The sequence below is a fragment of the Galleria mellonella genome, unplaced genomic scaffold (assembly GCF_026898425.1).
Source record: "Galleria mellonella isolate WM207_F2 unplaced genomic scaffold, CSIRO_AGI_GalMel_v1 utg117, whole genome shotgun sequence".
Classification (NCBI taxonomy): domain Eukaryota; kingdom Metazoa; phylum Arthropoda; class Insecta; order Lepidoptera; family Pyralidae; genus Galleria; species Galleria mellonella.
In genome coordinates this window covers 3,718,145-3,731,925 of record NW_026441980.1, presented here as the reverse complement: position 1 = coordinate 3,731,925, position 13,781 = coordinate 3,718,145, and the positions used below count along the sequence as shown (strand labels likewise).

Genomic DNA, 13,781 nt, shown 5'->3' with positions numbered 1-13,781 from the left:
ACCACGTGAAGGTCGACCTGATAGGGTATATTATTAGTAATGGGGCTGTTCGATCCCATTACTAACAGTCCCTTCTCCCCCATAGATATTATTGGATTTGTATATATTTTGGCATTGAACTGTAGTATGGATGAGTTAATAAAGCTATGCTATCTTGTGATTTTAAATTGTTTGATTAAGATTTTACCTACTGTTACTTATATCCAGGGCTGGCTTTAAGTCTTCCTGGCGTCTATAGGCAAGATTCTGACTGCGCCCCTGTAATATCAATGGCTTTACGCGCGTGTTGCCAACCCTGAAGAAACTTCTTTACCTCTTTTTTAAACCTCATGCTGTAGTTTCATAGAAAAACCTCGACAGGGAGCTAATTTCATAACCAGAGCGTTTGATAGGAATCATTTCTGAAATCGCGTTATTTATGACCATTCAGTCTCTAAGATTATTAAATTTATATTCTGAGGCCAAAGTACTCACAGTTCGACAGTTTATATCACAAAGCTCTTGATCACTCTTCCTTGTTACATTTCACTAGGCTCAAGCTAAACATTCCTACCATCAGATCTTCCTTTGCCCGCCGTTTTGTTGCATTTGCATTTCCGTCAATGTACTATAAAATTAACAAAGTGTGTCCACTGATAGGTCATGGTTCACATATTATGAAACACAAATTAAATAATTATCTTTTATCACTGTGTTACGAGGCAACTGAGGAACTATGGTCTGGAAAGTAATAACATACAGTACACATCTTTCACATGGATTGCACAACACACACTCACACATACTCACGAACATTCCCACATTCATTTATTCAACTTTGCTTCTCTTAAGGACATATATTATTAGTGTTTTATAATTAATTGTGTATTTATATTGTTGATTTTATTACTTTTTTCACTATTTCAATTTTATATACCTTTTTATATTAATACCCGCCCACTATGTACTTTTTATTATAACACACTGTGATTTGTTAATCTTTGTCGGGTGCCCACGATACAGGTTCGCCTAGTGTGGGGCCCATTGTATTTTCTGTTTGTAACTTTGTGTTTTTTGTCAAATAATAAATTTCTATTCTATTCAATCCAATGTATTAAAATTATAACGACAGTAGGTATTAAAAAGAAAAGATAAACATAACAGGATCAATATTATATTCCATTGTATTTAAAAAATTGTGTTATAAAGAAATAAACATTATTATTATTATTATATTCTAGTAAAACATCAATAAGTAAATATATGGTTTTCAAATTATATAACAAATTTACAAAATCAGTCAATTTTGTCATTAGAATGTGCAATTGATAAATATTTATTTATTTATAATATATATATATATATATACATATTTTTGGTAAGTGTTACAGATTAACTAATGCACTCACCAAAAATCAAAAATAGAACATTATAATATTACAAACAATACGTTAATGGAAAAAAAAAATTAATTGTATTATAAAAATAAACATTAAAAATGCAATTCTGCGCAATTTGTTACCGTCCTGCGAAACTCTGTCAGTATATAATACCCCCTATGCGTTGCCATTCCTGAGGACTCAGGTGTCATTTCTCTGTACTCTGTAAATTCACTGCCATATCCCACCATTCAAACCGAAACACAGCCATGCAAACACAACTGCTTCACGGTAGAAACACGAATGGGACAGAGGTACCCAAGTGAACGACTTTAATACAAAGTCTCCCTCTGGTAAGTATACTTCAAATCTGTAAAATATTTCTGTCTTTTTTGTAGTAATTAAAGTGACACAAATTAATTACGATACGTCAAACCTTCCAAAAATAAGACAACCAATAAAAAAATATTACCACCTATTAACAATATATTAATATTTTAGGGAACTTTATTGAAATAAACTTTATACTCCAACAGTAAACTCGTGTGCACTGACTCGACTGCACAGCTTATATTTTTTATTATTACTAAAATTAGAAATGTAAAAGTGAATTTGTTTGTTATCTTTTGGCACTTTAATAACTTAATCAATCATTATAAAATATATACAAGTACTATGAAAAAGGACATAGGTTGCTTTTATCCAAGGCATTAAACATATCTCGATCATGCAGACGAAGTTGCGACTAAAACTCAGTTAGAAAAGGTTGACTACGTGAAGCACGTTCGAGCACACCAACGTCAATAATATCTAATCTAATAGCCTCTGTGTGATTTATAATAAAGTAGTCGAAGTGGTCGCCGTGACTGTAATCAGTCAGATTTCATTATAATCATCATCATTGCCAGAAGAATTTACAAACGCACTCCGCGAATCATTACCTTCGCCGGTTTAATATAATAATAGTAAGTTGTGAGAATAATATACCTGTTTTTTTTTAATGGCAGTTTTTTCCTTGACTGCTATAGATGCTACAATTGATGCTCTTTCCAATCAAAAATCCTTTTTCGAAAAATCACCGAACAGTTCATTAAGTGTTATATCTAATACTTTTTTTAATAGTTAAAAGTTTAATTTAACTTCTGTTTTAATTGAGTCTACAGTTCTGAAACATTGTCAAGATAGACAGATTTGACTGTTGACAATTCTTTTGATTTATTTTTCTCATATTTATTAAATAATATAGCTATATCTACGTCGATTCCTTATCTACAATCTCTTCAGTTTTTCTCATTTCGACATCTTCTAGTTGTTTTTGTTTAGTTTCTCGTCTGTGACGATTGAAAAGCCAACTGCGAATTAGAATAAGCTGCTTAGTTTTTATTGCTTCATTAAACACGATATCGTGTTAAGATTATTTATTTTTAATATATATTTTTATAGCTGACAGTTACCACTATCCATTAGATCTTCTGTAAACTTTTTATTCTTTATTAGTTGTATTTTTTATGCAATAAAGAATGGCAAACAAGCTGACGGCTCACTTGATGGAAAGTAGTAACCGTTGCCTATAGACATGAACAGTAGTATGTACATAAAAGACATGAACAGTACTGTGTTGCCCATGATACTCATCATGCATTACCATTCCTGAGGACTGAGATGTTATGCCTCTGTACTTTATAATTTTATTGCCATATCTTATCCTTCAAACCAAAACAGTCGTGCAAATATAACTGTTTCATGGCAAAAATACGTATAGGACAGAGGTGAAGAAGATGACTTTTGTGCAAAGTCTCACTCTGGTAAAAAAAATATTATAATAGTATGGAAATAGAGTAGTCAAAGCAAAAAAAAAGAGCATAGAAAAAAGCAGTCTCTGTTAGTTATAACCATTAACACTTTATAAAGCGTGATGGTTAAGCGAGTAAATATGAAATACTTTACTATAAAAAATTAAGTCCACGAATAACATTTTATATTACCTCAATCTTCAGGAATGGTAACTCATGAGGACGTCTATGGTTTATTTTCTATAATATTGGATATTTACTTATTTGCCATATCAAATTACATAACGTTCTATTATAAACTAATTAAATTCATAAACGTTGATTATCAAAAATATTTTTACTTAAACTCTTTGATCTTTTGAATTTAGTAAAAAAAAACGACTTACATCAAAACAATAATAGCAGGCAATGTAAGAATTCCACTAAATATGAAAACGCTTCCACTAAAAATGCTGATGGTCTTCAAGTATAAGATGGAGTAAATAGGGTTGAACATTAAAGCTGCTAACGTTTCCACCAAACTGAACAGGGAGTTCATTTTTCCTGAAAATAATCTAGTTATCAATTATCATATAGCGTTAGACACAGATACAGAGGTAATTTATTTATATAAATATCAGATTTAGTTTAAAATTATCAAAGACACTTCATTATTTACCAGAATGATAAAATAGTGTTCCTGAAGGAAATATTTATTAGAGCTTATTTTCCGCTGATGATTTAAAAAAAACATGTGTGTGCTACATCTTGGTTTTTATTTTGTGTAAGATGCAATGACGATTTGTCGATTTGGAGACTCACGGAAAAATCAATTCATATAAGAATGATAAAGGAAGAGTCTTATTTGAAGAGCAATGACCTATAACCATAGGCAGGTGACCTTTTATTTAATAAATGGACAGGTTGAGTTAATACTTTAACTTTATAATAGAATATAATAACTGGTGGGAAGGATTAAAAAGAAAAAGATGTGAATGATGTAAACATTCATGATGATTTAAATAAAGAAACTGTTTAATCTTTACATAATAATATACATAAAAATATGAAAGAAGATTTACACCAAATTAATAGTGGACAGGAATAAGCAGAAGAAGGTGCGTATAATAATAGGATTTAATAAGTACTTATTAATCTTGATAATAGTAAGAAATAATAAATATTGTTTGTAGACATTAAGAAAAAGAAAATAATGTAAATTATATAAATATTCACAAACATTTGAATGGAAATAATAATACTTATTGATCTATAGAGACAATTGGTACAGTGATGTTTACAGAGAAGTACTTCCAGACAAGAATTGAATTGTGTCTCTGTATAGTAACAATAAGCAACCAATTGTTCGAGTTGTCGATTGCTCGAGTGTAAGGATTCCCTTGTGAGATCTGTCATTGATTGCCGTTTCAACGAGGTAACACACTCATTGCGGTAAATACTGAAGGATTATTGTTCATTTCCAGTGACAAATTTCTACTCAGAATTGTATTGAATGCCATATAAATAATAGAAAATAATTATAATTTGATGATGATAAAATATGTATTTCTACATCATATAAGAGGGAAGTCTTTATTAGCTAAATAACGTCTGCACCGTTCTGAAGTGATGTACTTACATACATTCAGGAGTTGATTTTTATTCCTATAGATTATGTTACTGATTTACTTCAGATAGAATATTTTTTTAACAATAAAGATTGAATACAATTTGTATTCGAGCATTATCATCATGACAAACATCATTCGTGTATTGTCGAAACTGAATCTTAAACTACAGTCCCTAGATTTATAATCAATAGTGTGATTAATAAAATAAATTAATTTGAACGTGAAAATGATTAGGCAGATATACGTACAATCACAGAAGGTTACGCGATTGCTAGTGGCTAGGGATAGCAGTGACAGTTACAAGGGCTAGTGTCCATATTGCTAGTAATATATCTTGACATATCGACTTCCATGTAGTCCCTTACGGAGACAAAAGTGGTTAATTCGTAATGAATTAGTTATGATGAGCTAATTGGCCTGCATCTATTCTCATCTATCATCCTTCATTGTTACTCTGGGTAGATCGATAAATGGATCGATTGCACAGGTGAGGTTACCATTTTATTAATTCATCATCTTTCTGCCCTTATCCCAATTTATTTGGGGTTGGCGTAACATGTTTTTTATCCATATTACAAAAAGATTTGGCTTATAGTTGTACGATCGGCCGCCTGCCTGACGTCAAACTTGTTTGGAAATACATTTGTTAGTGGCTTTGGCCACCTACGGTATGGAGGAAAGGATTGAGGAAGGAGGACTTATGTGGGAATGGAAATGGGGGGATACTGCAGTTGCGGAAAGAACTGCGATACTGCGTTAACTATTTTATTACCATCATTTTAATAAAATCTTTGAAAAACATGGAGGGTCATATTTACGATTGTTACCTGCTTCCTCGCTGGGCACCAGTTTAGAAATCATCGACCTCAGTGATGTAAACGTAGTTGCGTTCAGGATCCCCACTATTGGCACTAAAACAAACAAATTACTGATTAAAGATAACATGTAAAATTTTGCCAAAAAGTATACACATTTGTACTTATTTGTTTAATTTGCGATTAGTTTCATCTGCTAGAATGCAATACTTGCATAAGACATCATAATATCATCATATTAGCTGTTAAATGTCCATTTAACTAGTAGTTGCCATGCTTGGCAGGTGGATTAGCAATCGCAGTTAGTTTTTGGTGGTGTTTAAGAGGGTCACTGCTTCTCTCGATCATTAAATCCGTTAGTCGTCTCTTACGATACCCACGGGAAAGGAAGGGGCGGTCTAATCTAAGTTTACAGGAACAAAGATATTTCTTTCTTCTATTCTTCTGAAATGACTTCAAAATAATCTAACATTACAATCTAAGCTGAACACATACATACATATCCTAATCAACAACGAGATTGTACATAGATAACTTACATTGTAAACATTTGAATTTAGAACGCGAACGAAATCTCATGTTTACATTTTACTTCGCTATAACTAGTTTTCTGCTTCGCAAATAAAAACAGTAGTATCTATTGTCACAGAAATATCGGTAAACTCTTTGTTTGCAAAAATAAGTACAACCTAGTAACAAATATTTAAGTATATTCATAAAATTTTCCATGTAAGAAGCTCAGATTTCTAAGAATATGTATTTGGAAGATTTTATTTATTTATTCATTAAAAATAATTACAACATTATAACAGCAAAAGCCAAATCAATGTTATTTTATATATATTACATGTTAGTTAATATATATATATATATATATATATATATATATATATATATATATATATATATATATATATATATATATATATATATATATATATATATATATATATATATATATATATATATATATATATATATATATATATATATATATGAGCGATCTTAGTAAAAACAATAGTAGTCAATATTTTATTTTAGTTTTTGTCTATCTGTATGTTTGATTTGGCATTACACTAAAACAATTGAATGCGGTTTTCACTGTTGTGTGTTTAGCACAAAATCTGCCGTATTTTTTTATTTTGATAGGTACTTAGATGAAATCTAGAAGTAGATTTTTTAATGAGTGTAAATGGCATGGTAACTCCGCCTATGCTATCGGTATACACCGGCGGGGTACCAGTGAAAGGTGATAGGTGACGATGAAAAAGCATGTCAGTTAGCCTATCATGACGAATTCAACGATAAATTAGTCACGATAGTTTCCAGGGGGAACCGCGTGGAGGTCGACCTGATAGTGTACTCGTATTTTGATAGCAATGGAGACTAACCTCCCCATTACTAACAATCCCTTCCCCCCTCTAGAAGTGGTTGACTATTTTCAAAATGTATATAGATACAGAAAACCTGTATATTCGGTTATTCTGTTCTTATGTTTATTATTATCTATTGTACTAAAATAGTCCTTGTATTTCGTACAGTCTGGAGAGACACAATGATATAGAATGACGACGAGGTAATATAGAAAGTGAGATATAGGTAAATCTAAAATTTCATACACACACAATTGTGAGGTTTCACAAGTTGATATTGAAGGTATCCGCTATGTTGTATTCATTTTATGACAATAAAACATTACTTTACACTACTGGCCGTGTGGTCCCGGCATAGAGTAGGCCACCTATTCCTTTCTTGTGGATGTCGTAAGAGGCGACTCAGGGAGAGCGAGGGATGAGCAGCAGCGTATCTCTTAAAACATCTCTAAAGCCTAACTTTTTGCCGATCTGCCTGCCAAACGTGGCATCTACTGGCCCAACCCCCCAAGCTTATAAATTTTTATGGGAGTTACATGTGGAAATTATAGATAGATCTAGTAAAAGTTTAATGCCAACCGAACATAAACTGCAAAAGTTTTATAATAAAGAAATTATCAGGATCTAGTTTTGTCCTTAAAAAAACTAAGAACTAGTAATCTTAGGTTTTCCAAGAATGGTAAACTTCATGATAAACGATAAACCTTGATAAACTTAGGAGTAGCCCTAAAGGATATTTGTCACTAATGCTTTAGAGGAGTTATTGTAGAAAAAGTGGACTTAGTGAATTTATTTCTAAGTAGAAAAATAAAAAGTGCGAAATCTTCAAGGAGATCCTAGAAATACTATCTACAATATCTTTTCTATATTTGAATTTGAATTCGATATTTGAATATAGGAGTATTATTTAATAATAATAATAATGACCTTTATTAATAATATGTTATATGAGTGTTCTGCCAAAACAATGGCATATAAAATTTAGGTGCAATAATGTCAGTAAACAATTGATATTAGTTAGTTAATGATAAAAAATTTAAAGTATAAACTAATATTATAAAGAGGACAAAATTGGATTTTATTGTTTACGTTGTAAGGAATAAACTCAGAAAAGTTCTTTCACCTTTAGACAACTACATTATCAGCGACTAACGTATATTATATTTTAAAAAATATAAGAATTTCTATACTATGTACCCGTACCAGGCCGGGAAAGTTTGCTAGTAGTTTAAGATTTTAAAATTATAGTTTAAAGCTGGACTTAATCGAATACCAGCAATAGGGCAACTAGTTGTAATTATCTGATGGTAAATTAATAGGCTAGTTGCTTATTAATTTACCATTACATAATTAATATCACTATCATTGGTGATGTTTGATGTGATATCAATATTAATTTTATCTCAATTGCAGATGCTTTTTCTTGTGGAGCAAAATTTACGAATATTTGTTTCTGATCATTTTTTTTCTAACCGTTAGTGCTGTTGGCCGCAGATGGCCTTTACAGCTTCACCGGACGCGTGTGCAGGGGCGAGTACAGACGGCACTCCAAGCCCGCGAGAGGAGAGCGAAAATGCGTCAGTTCTTTCTTATGGATTGCTGCGTGCACCCAAGGGCGTCAGAGTGTCTCGGACTTTGGCTTAGGCCATCGCACTTTGACCCCCGATGAGGGACGGAAGGTCGTGACGAGTGGGGACTCTGGGCCGTAGGGATGCGCACGGGGTGATATCAGCTCCTAATAAAACTGGCCATGTTAATGATTGCTAGTCTTTACTAACTTTACTAATATTATTATGAGAAAGTCAGTTTGTTTGATGCCTTTAGTAAGAATTTTAATGCATTAATTAATCATTACGAAATTTGGTAAGTATACGACGTAGACTACCTTTTATCCTCAGTCAAAGAACCCAAACACGCGGATAAAGTCATAGGGGAAATGAAAAAAGTAAATAAATAACCAAATAAGTGACAGTAGATTATTGTTCTTTTGAAATTTTCTTAATACTTACCCATGAACATTTGAAAGTCAGTGTAAACAAAAGCCATGTATGTGGAGCCAATACTCCTGCTAGTAATGGATATGAGGCATAACATTGAATCGTGGAATCCTAAACGTTTGCTGAACAAGCTGATTGAAAATAATGCACCTGAAATAATTAAAATTTGCTTTTATTGTTCCTGTAATTAAATATCTAAGTTGTCTTAGTAGAAACTAGTAATAGTTGTAGTTCTATCTGTATTTGAAGAAACTTAGCAATGTGTAGTAAATTGTGTTTGAGCTTGAAGGTAACACAATCTGAGATAGAAGAATATTAGTTGTTTCTAAGAGCCGTAACTTCTCTTTTCATTTAAGAGTTTCCTCTTGTCGGTGCAACTAATTCATGCATCTTCCTCCAGTCAGCTCTACCCCAGGCCATATCCTTTATCTCCCTATAGGACATGACGCTTAGTGTTTTCTTTATCTGTCCCATGTAGTTAATCCTCGGTCTTCCTCTTTCACTTTTGCCCTCTATCTTTCCTTCTATTATGCTCTTAAAAAAATCGTCATGTCATATAAGGTGGCCCAGCATTTTGCCTCTTCTATTCTTTATTATTTCAATCAATGTTCTCTTCTCGTTTACTCTTTTTAGGACTTCCTCGTTCATTAGTAAGAGTCATAACACATTTAAAAATTGATATGTTGTTTATGAGTGTTTGTTCTCACTTTGTTACTCTATCGTAATATTTTTTTAATTGTATAATTGATTTAGTATGGCTGAATTTATAGTCGGAAACGAAAAAAATACCTAATTGTGTTTTTGTCGTTTCCGACAATTGTATCGACTTCATCCGGAAGTCTTCTTCAGGGGACATTTGACACTTGGTGCCACAGCGTCTCGCCTCGCACTCGCAGTATACACGATGAGTTCATTAGCTTTCCGTTACAGATGTATATAGACATCGAATAAAAAATTAACATGAATTTATAATGTTCGTGTAATTATCAACAAGGTACAATGATAATGTTACTGTACCTGTTTACCTTTCATTATTACATAAAATTAGTTAAGAGGCTCCATTTAATTAGACGGCTGCTTTAATTATATTAAATGGTTTTAAAAGACGTGAATTGGGAAAAAAATAAAAAAGAACAATTTCACTGAAATTAGAAAGTGGTAATAGAAAACTAAGTTTTATATACTTACTGAGAGAGTGTATGATAATACTGTATGTTGAGTATATGCTATATCTAAGTGCATCCCACTTTAAACGGTATCTTAAAAACATATAAGTTACAATTTTTTCACCTGCAAAATAGGCAAATAATATTAATAACCATCACAAAACGTTAGTCTGGTTTACGAATATCATTGTTATTTTATAAATATTCTATTTTCACATCACGCCCCTTATTCAAATTTTTAGCTTTATCTACTTTCATTCTATTTCTATTTTTACTAGTCTAGTGCATACACGTGGATTCCGAAATTATTAATTTTTTTTTTTGAGCATGAACGATCATGCGGCTCACCTGATGGTAAGTGACTACCGCCGCCCATGGTCACCCACAACACCTACGGCATTGCAGGTGTGCTGCCGGCCTTTTAAAAAGGAATATGCTCTTTTCTTGAAGGTTATGTTGTCGTATCGGTTCGGAAATACTGCTGCTGGAAGTTGATTCCAAAGAATGGTTGTGCGTGGAAGAAAGTGCCTTGAAAAACGCACGGTGGAGGACCGCCACTCGTCCAGATGATTGGGATGAAATTTTAGTTTACGGCGGGTTGTACGATGGTGAAAATCTGTAGCAGGTATCAATCCGAACGATTCTTTAGAGCACTCCCCATGATAAATTCGGTAGAAGATGCACAGAGATGCAACATCTCTACGCAGTTTCAGTGGGTCGAGCCGGACAGTAAGACGCCGATCGTCAACAATTCGAGCTGCCCGACTTTGAATGCGGTCTAACGGAATTTAAATTTAAACGGAATCTAATTTTATATGTACCTTATATATCAGTATATAGTATATATCAGTCTAGGTGCATGCATTCAACATTTAACATTATTTTCATAATATTTACCTAGTTAACGTAGTAACAACTCTTTGTATTTATTCTCATTAATTTATTCATTCATTTTCATGAGTATGTACGGGGAAGTCGAAAGTTGCAGTTCAGTAACGGAGAAGTTGCAAAGTAATAAAATGATTTGGTATGGTCATGATATGCGCAGACATAAAAGTCATGTTTTAAACAAAGTGTTAAGTATGAATGTGGATGGATATAAAGGGGATGACTGAAGAAAAGGTGGATGGACTGTGTGAAAGATATGCATAAAACAGGAGTGAACCGAAAATGATAGTTAAAAGAGATTTGTGGAAGAAGAATACTGCACCGATTGCAAATGAATGGAAAAAGGTAAGGCGATAGTGATATGGTGTAGGCAAATAAAGCATTATTTCTTTCTCTGTGTTTTTTTGCTCATTTCTTCATAATTTATGTTTATTAAATTTCAAAGTTCAGTCTTTTACTTACCCTGATCTGGTCCATAAATAATGGCTACTACAAATAGAGTCAGTATAATTTTAATTCTAGTATTACCATGTCGCTTTTTGAATGCGACCATTGCTGTATCCTTGACTAAAGTTATTAAATCTGTCAATGTTAGTGGTTTTGACTGAAATATTATTAAAAAAACTTCCTGTTAATATAATTTCTTATTTAGCTTTATTATTCACACATGTTACTTCTTATATGGATTAATAAATAAATTTCCGCTACCGCATAATTGGGATAGAATCAGACAGCCTTATCTGATATCTAATGATAATGAAAGGGTATCTAGTGACACATTGTTTCAATAATAAAGTTTTAAAATAACATTACAGTTGCTTATTAATTTTAAAAATATATAATATTTATTGTGATTATATATTGAGAGCTCATAAATATTATAATCACAGTTGCTGTTGTGGTTAACATAATACTTGATACTTTTATGCTGAGGCTAAAGATATTGTAATCTAACGTGGCCGAAGGCGAACCTACCGACTTTGAAGTTGTTTGATACTAATAAATTAATAAAATAATAGTACTTACTTCTTCATTTGAATTAGTTCTCGGCTTTGTATTACTTTTCAAATAAAATATACCATACAATATAGTTGTAATATATATTGAACAAGATATTGTGAAAATTCCATAATAACCTAACCACTTTAGAAGTATCCCACTCAATGATGATCCTATAGGTATACCAGCAGTCAGACATAAATTTGCAACTCCAACTCTAAACGTTCTGGACTCTTCTGTAGTAATGTCAGTAATATAACTAAAAATACCTAAAAAGATCATTACCCAACCTCCTGTTATAGCTGGAAAAATAGCTTCTAAAAACATTGTCACTTCTACAGAGATCTGACTAAACAGTATTGTGCTGATTAAATTGCTTATATTAGCAAATAATTCCCCAAAAATTGGCATCAGGATACAAAGTTTTCTGTTACCAGTTCTGTCACTCCAAGCTCCCATAAATATCACTAACAAACATGGAAGTGCTGTTTGTACTACACTCTTCCACGATTCAACAGCCGAAATCACTTTCTGCACTTCTACTTCTTCAATTGTGTGGTTGCCTTTCTTTTCGATCAGAGCATCGCATATTGCATCACCATATTGTAGTTTCACACGACAAGCTTTATCCAAATTCAAGTTTTGTACTGCTAACCTTGCTAGCATAGAAGGTATTACCAAACCGGCAAAGATCGGTTCTACGGTGATATTTGACTTTATATAACATAATTTCTCAACGAAAGTCTTATTTTCTAATGATTCTTTCACTTTTTCTTCATCTTTTAATTGCACTTCTTCCGGTATTCTTGTTTTTTTATCTGCCATGTTTTACACTTGTACATAGCAACTCTGAATAACAACTTCAATTGAAAATAATACTTGTGTTTAACAAGGAATATTTCATATGATATGTATTATAATTTATTAAATTTATTGTTCCACTGTATATTTTTAAACGACCATATATTTCTCTCTGGACATGTTAATGCAGTGTATATCTACATCCTGTTCTCAAATAAGTCAATTAGGTATTTAACCAATTTTGTTATTATTTCGATGTATTACAATAAATTTGTGTATTTAAAAAAAATAGAAATATTTAAAACATCTTTTGTTATGATCATTAATATATTGGAATAAACGAATATATTGGAATAAATTTTAAAAAATATTTTTTATATCTATTGAAAACTTAATCAAGGACAATGTTTGCTGTATTTATCATGTTTTAAATTTCAATTATTACTGCATAACAAATGGCATAAACAAAGCATTAGTAGAATCGAACACTAATCGTAATGGTTGTTGGAATGGTGTTTTAAAAGATTATAAATAAAAATAATTGTGATTTCGCAATGGTATTTGAATACAAAACCGATTTAGTTAATTAAGAGTGCGTAATTTAACTGAACTTGCTCATTTTTACTGCTCTTTTTAAATTCAAGTTATTAAATCTTAATTTCTTTAATGATAATTTATAGGAATCCTCGCTACTATGTTATTTTTTGTGTGAATGTTACGAGATATTATCGTCAATTCTGAATCAATTTTCATAAGTATTATTGCAATCTATAGGACATACGTCTTTGTTGATTCTGTAATGTTTATATAATTGAAGAATTTACTTTCATTATATCTATTTACGATTTACAAGAAACAGGAATTATCTGAATGATAATTTATCTGGATAATTTCAACGTTTCAATAAGGTTTTTTTGTTGGATGAAAATGGATTGGTAAATCCGCCTGCGCTAACGGGATACGCTGGCGGAGTACCAGTGA

General features: G+C 31.9%; 1 protein-coding gene across 1 annotated transcript; it reads right to left on the bottom strand.

The window, feature by feature from the left end:
- Window positions 1-2,494: 2,494 nt before the first annotated feature.
- LOC113514162 (proton-coupled folate transporter-like) lies at window positions 2,495-12,970 on the bottom strand. The gene is made up of 7 exons (XM_052895340.1): window positions 12,027-12,970; window positions 11,463-11,604; window positions 10,135-10,236; window positions 8,959-9,096; window positions 5,589-5,672; window positions 3,538-3,694; window positions 2,495-2,710 (listed from the first exon to the last, which is right to left on the bottom strand). Exons 1-7 carry the CDS (start codon window positions 12,822-12,824, stop codon window positions 2,611-2,613), a joined length of 1,521 nt encoding a protein of 506 aa, XP_052751300.1. The 5' UTR covers window positions 12,825-12,970; the 3' UTR covers window positions 2,495-2,610.
- Between the last annotated feature and the right edge of the window lie 811 nt (window positions 12,971-13,781).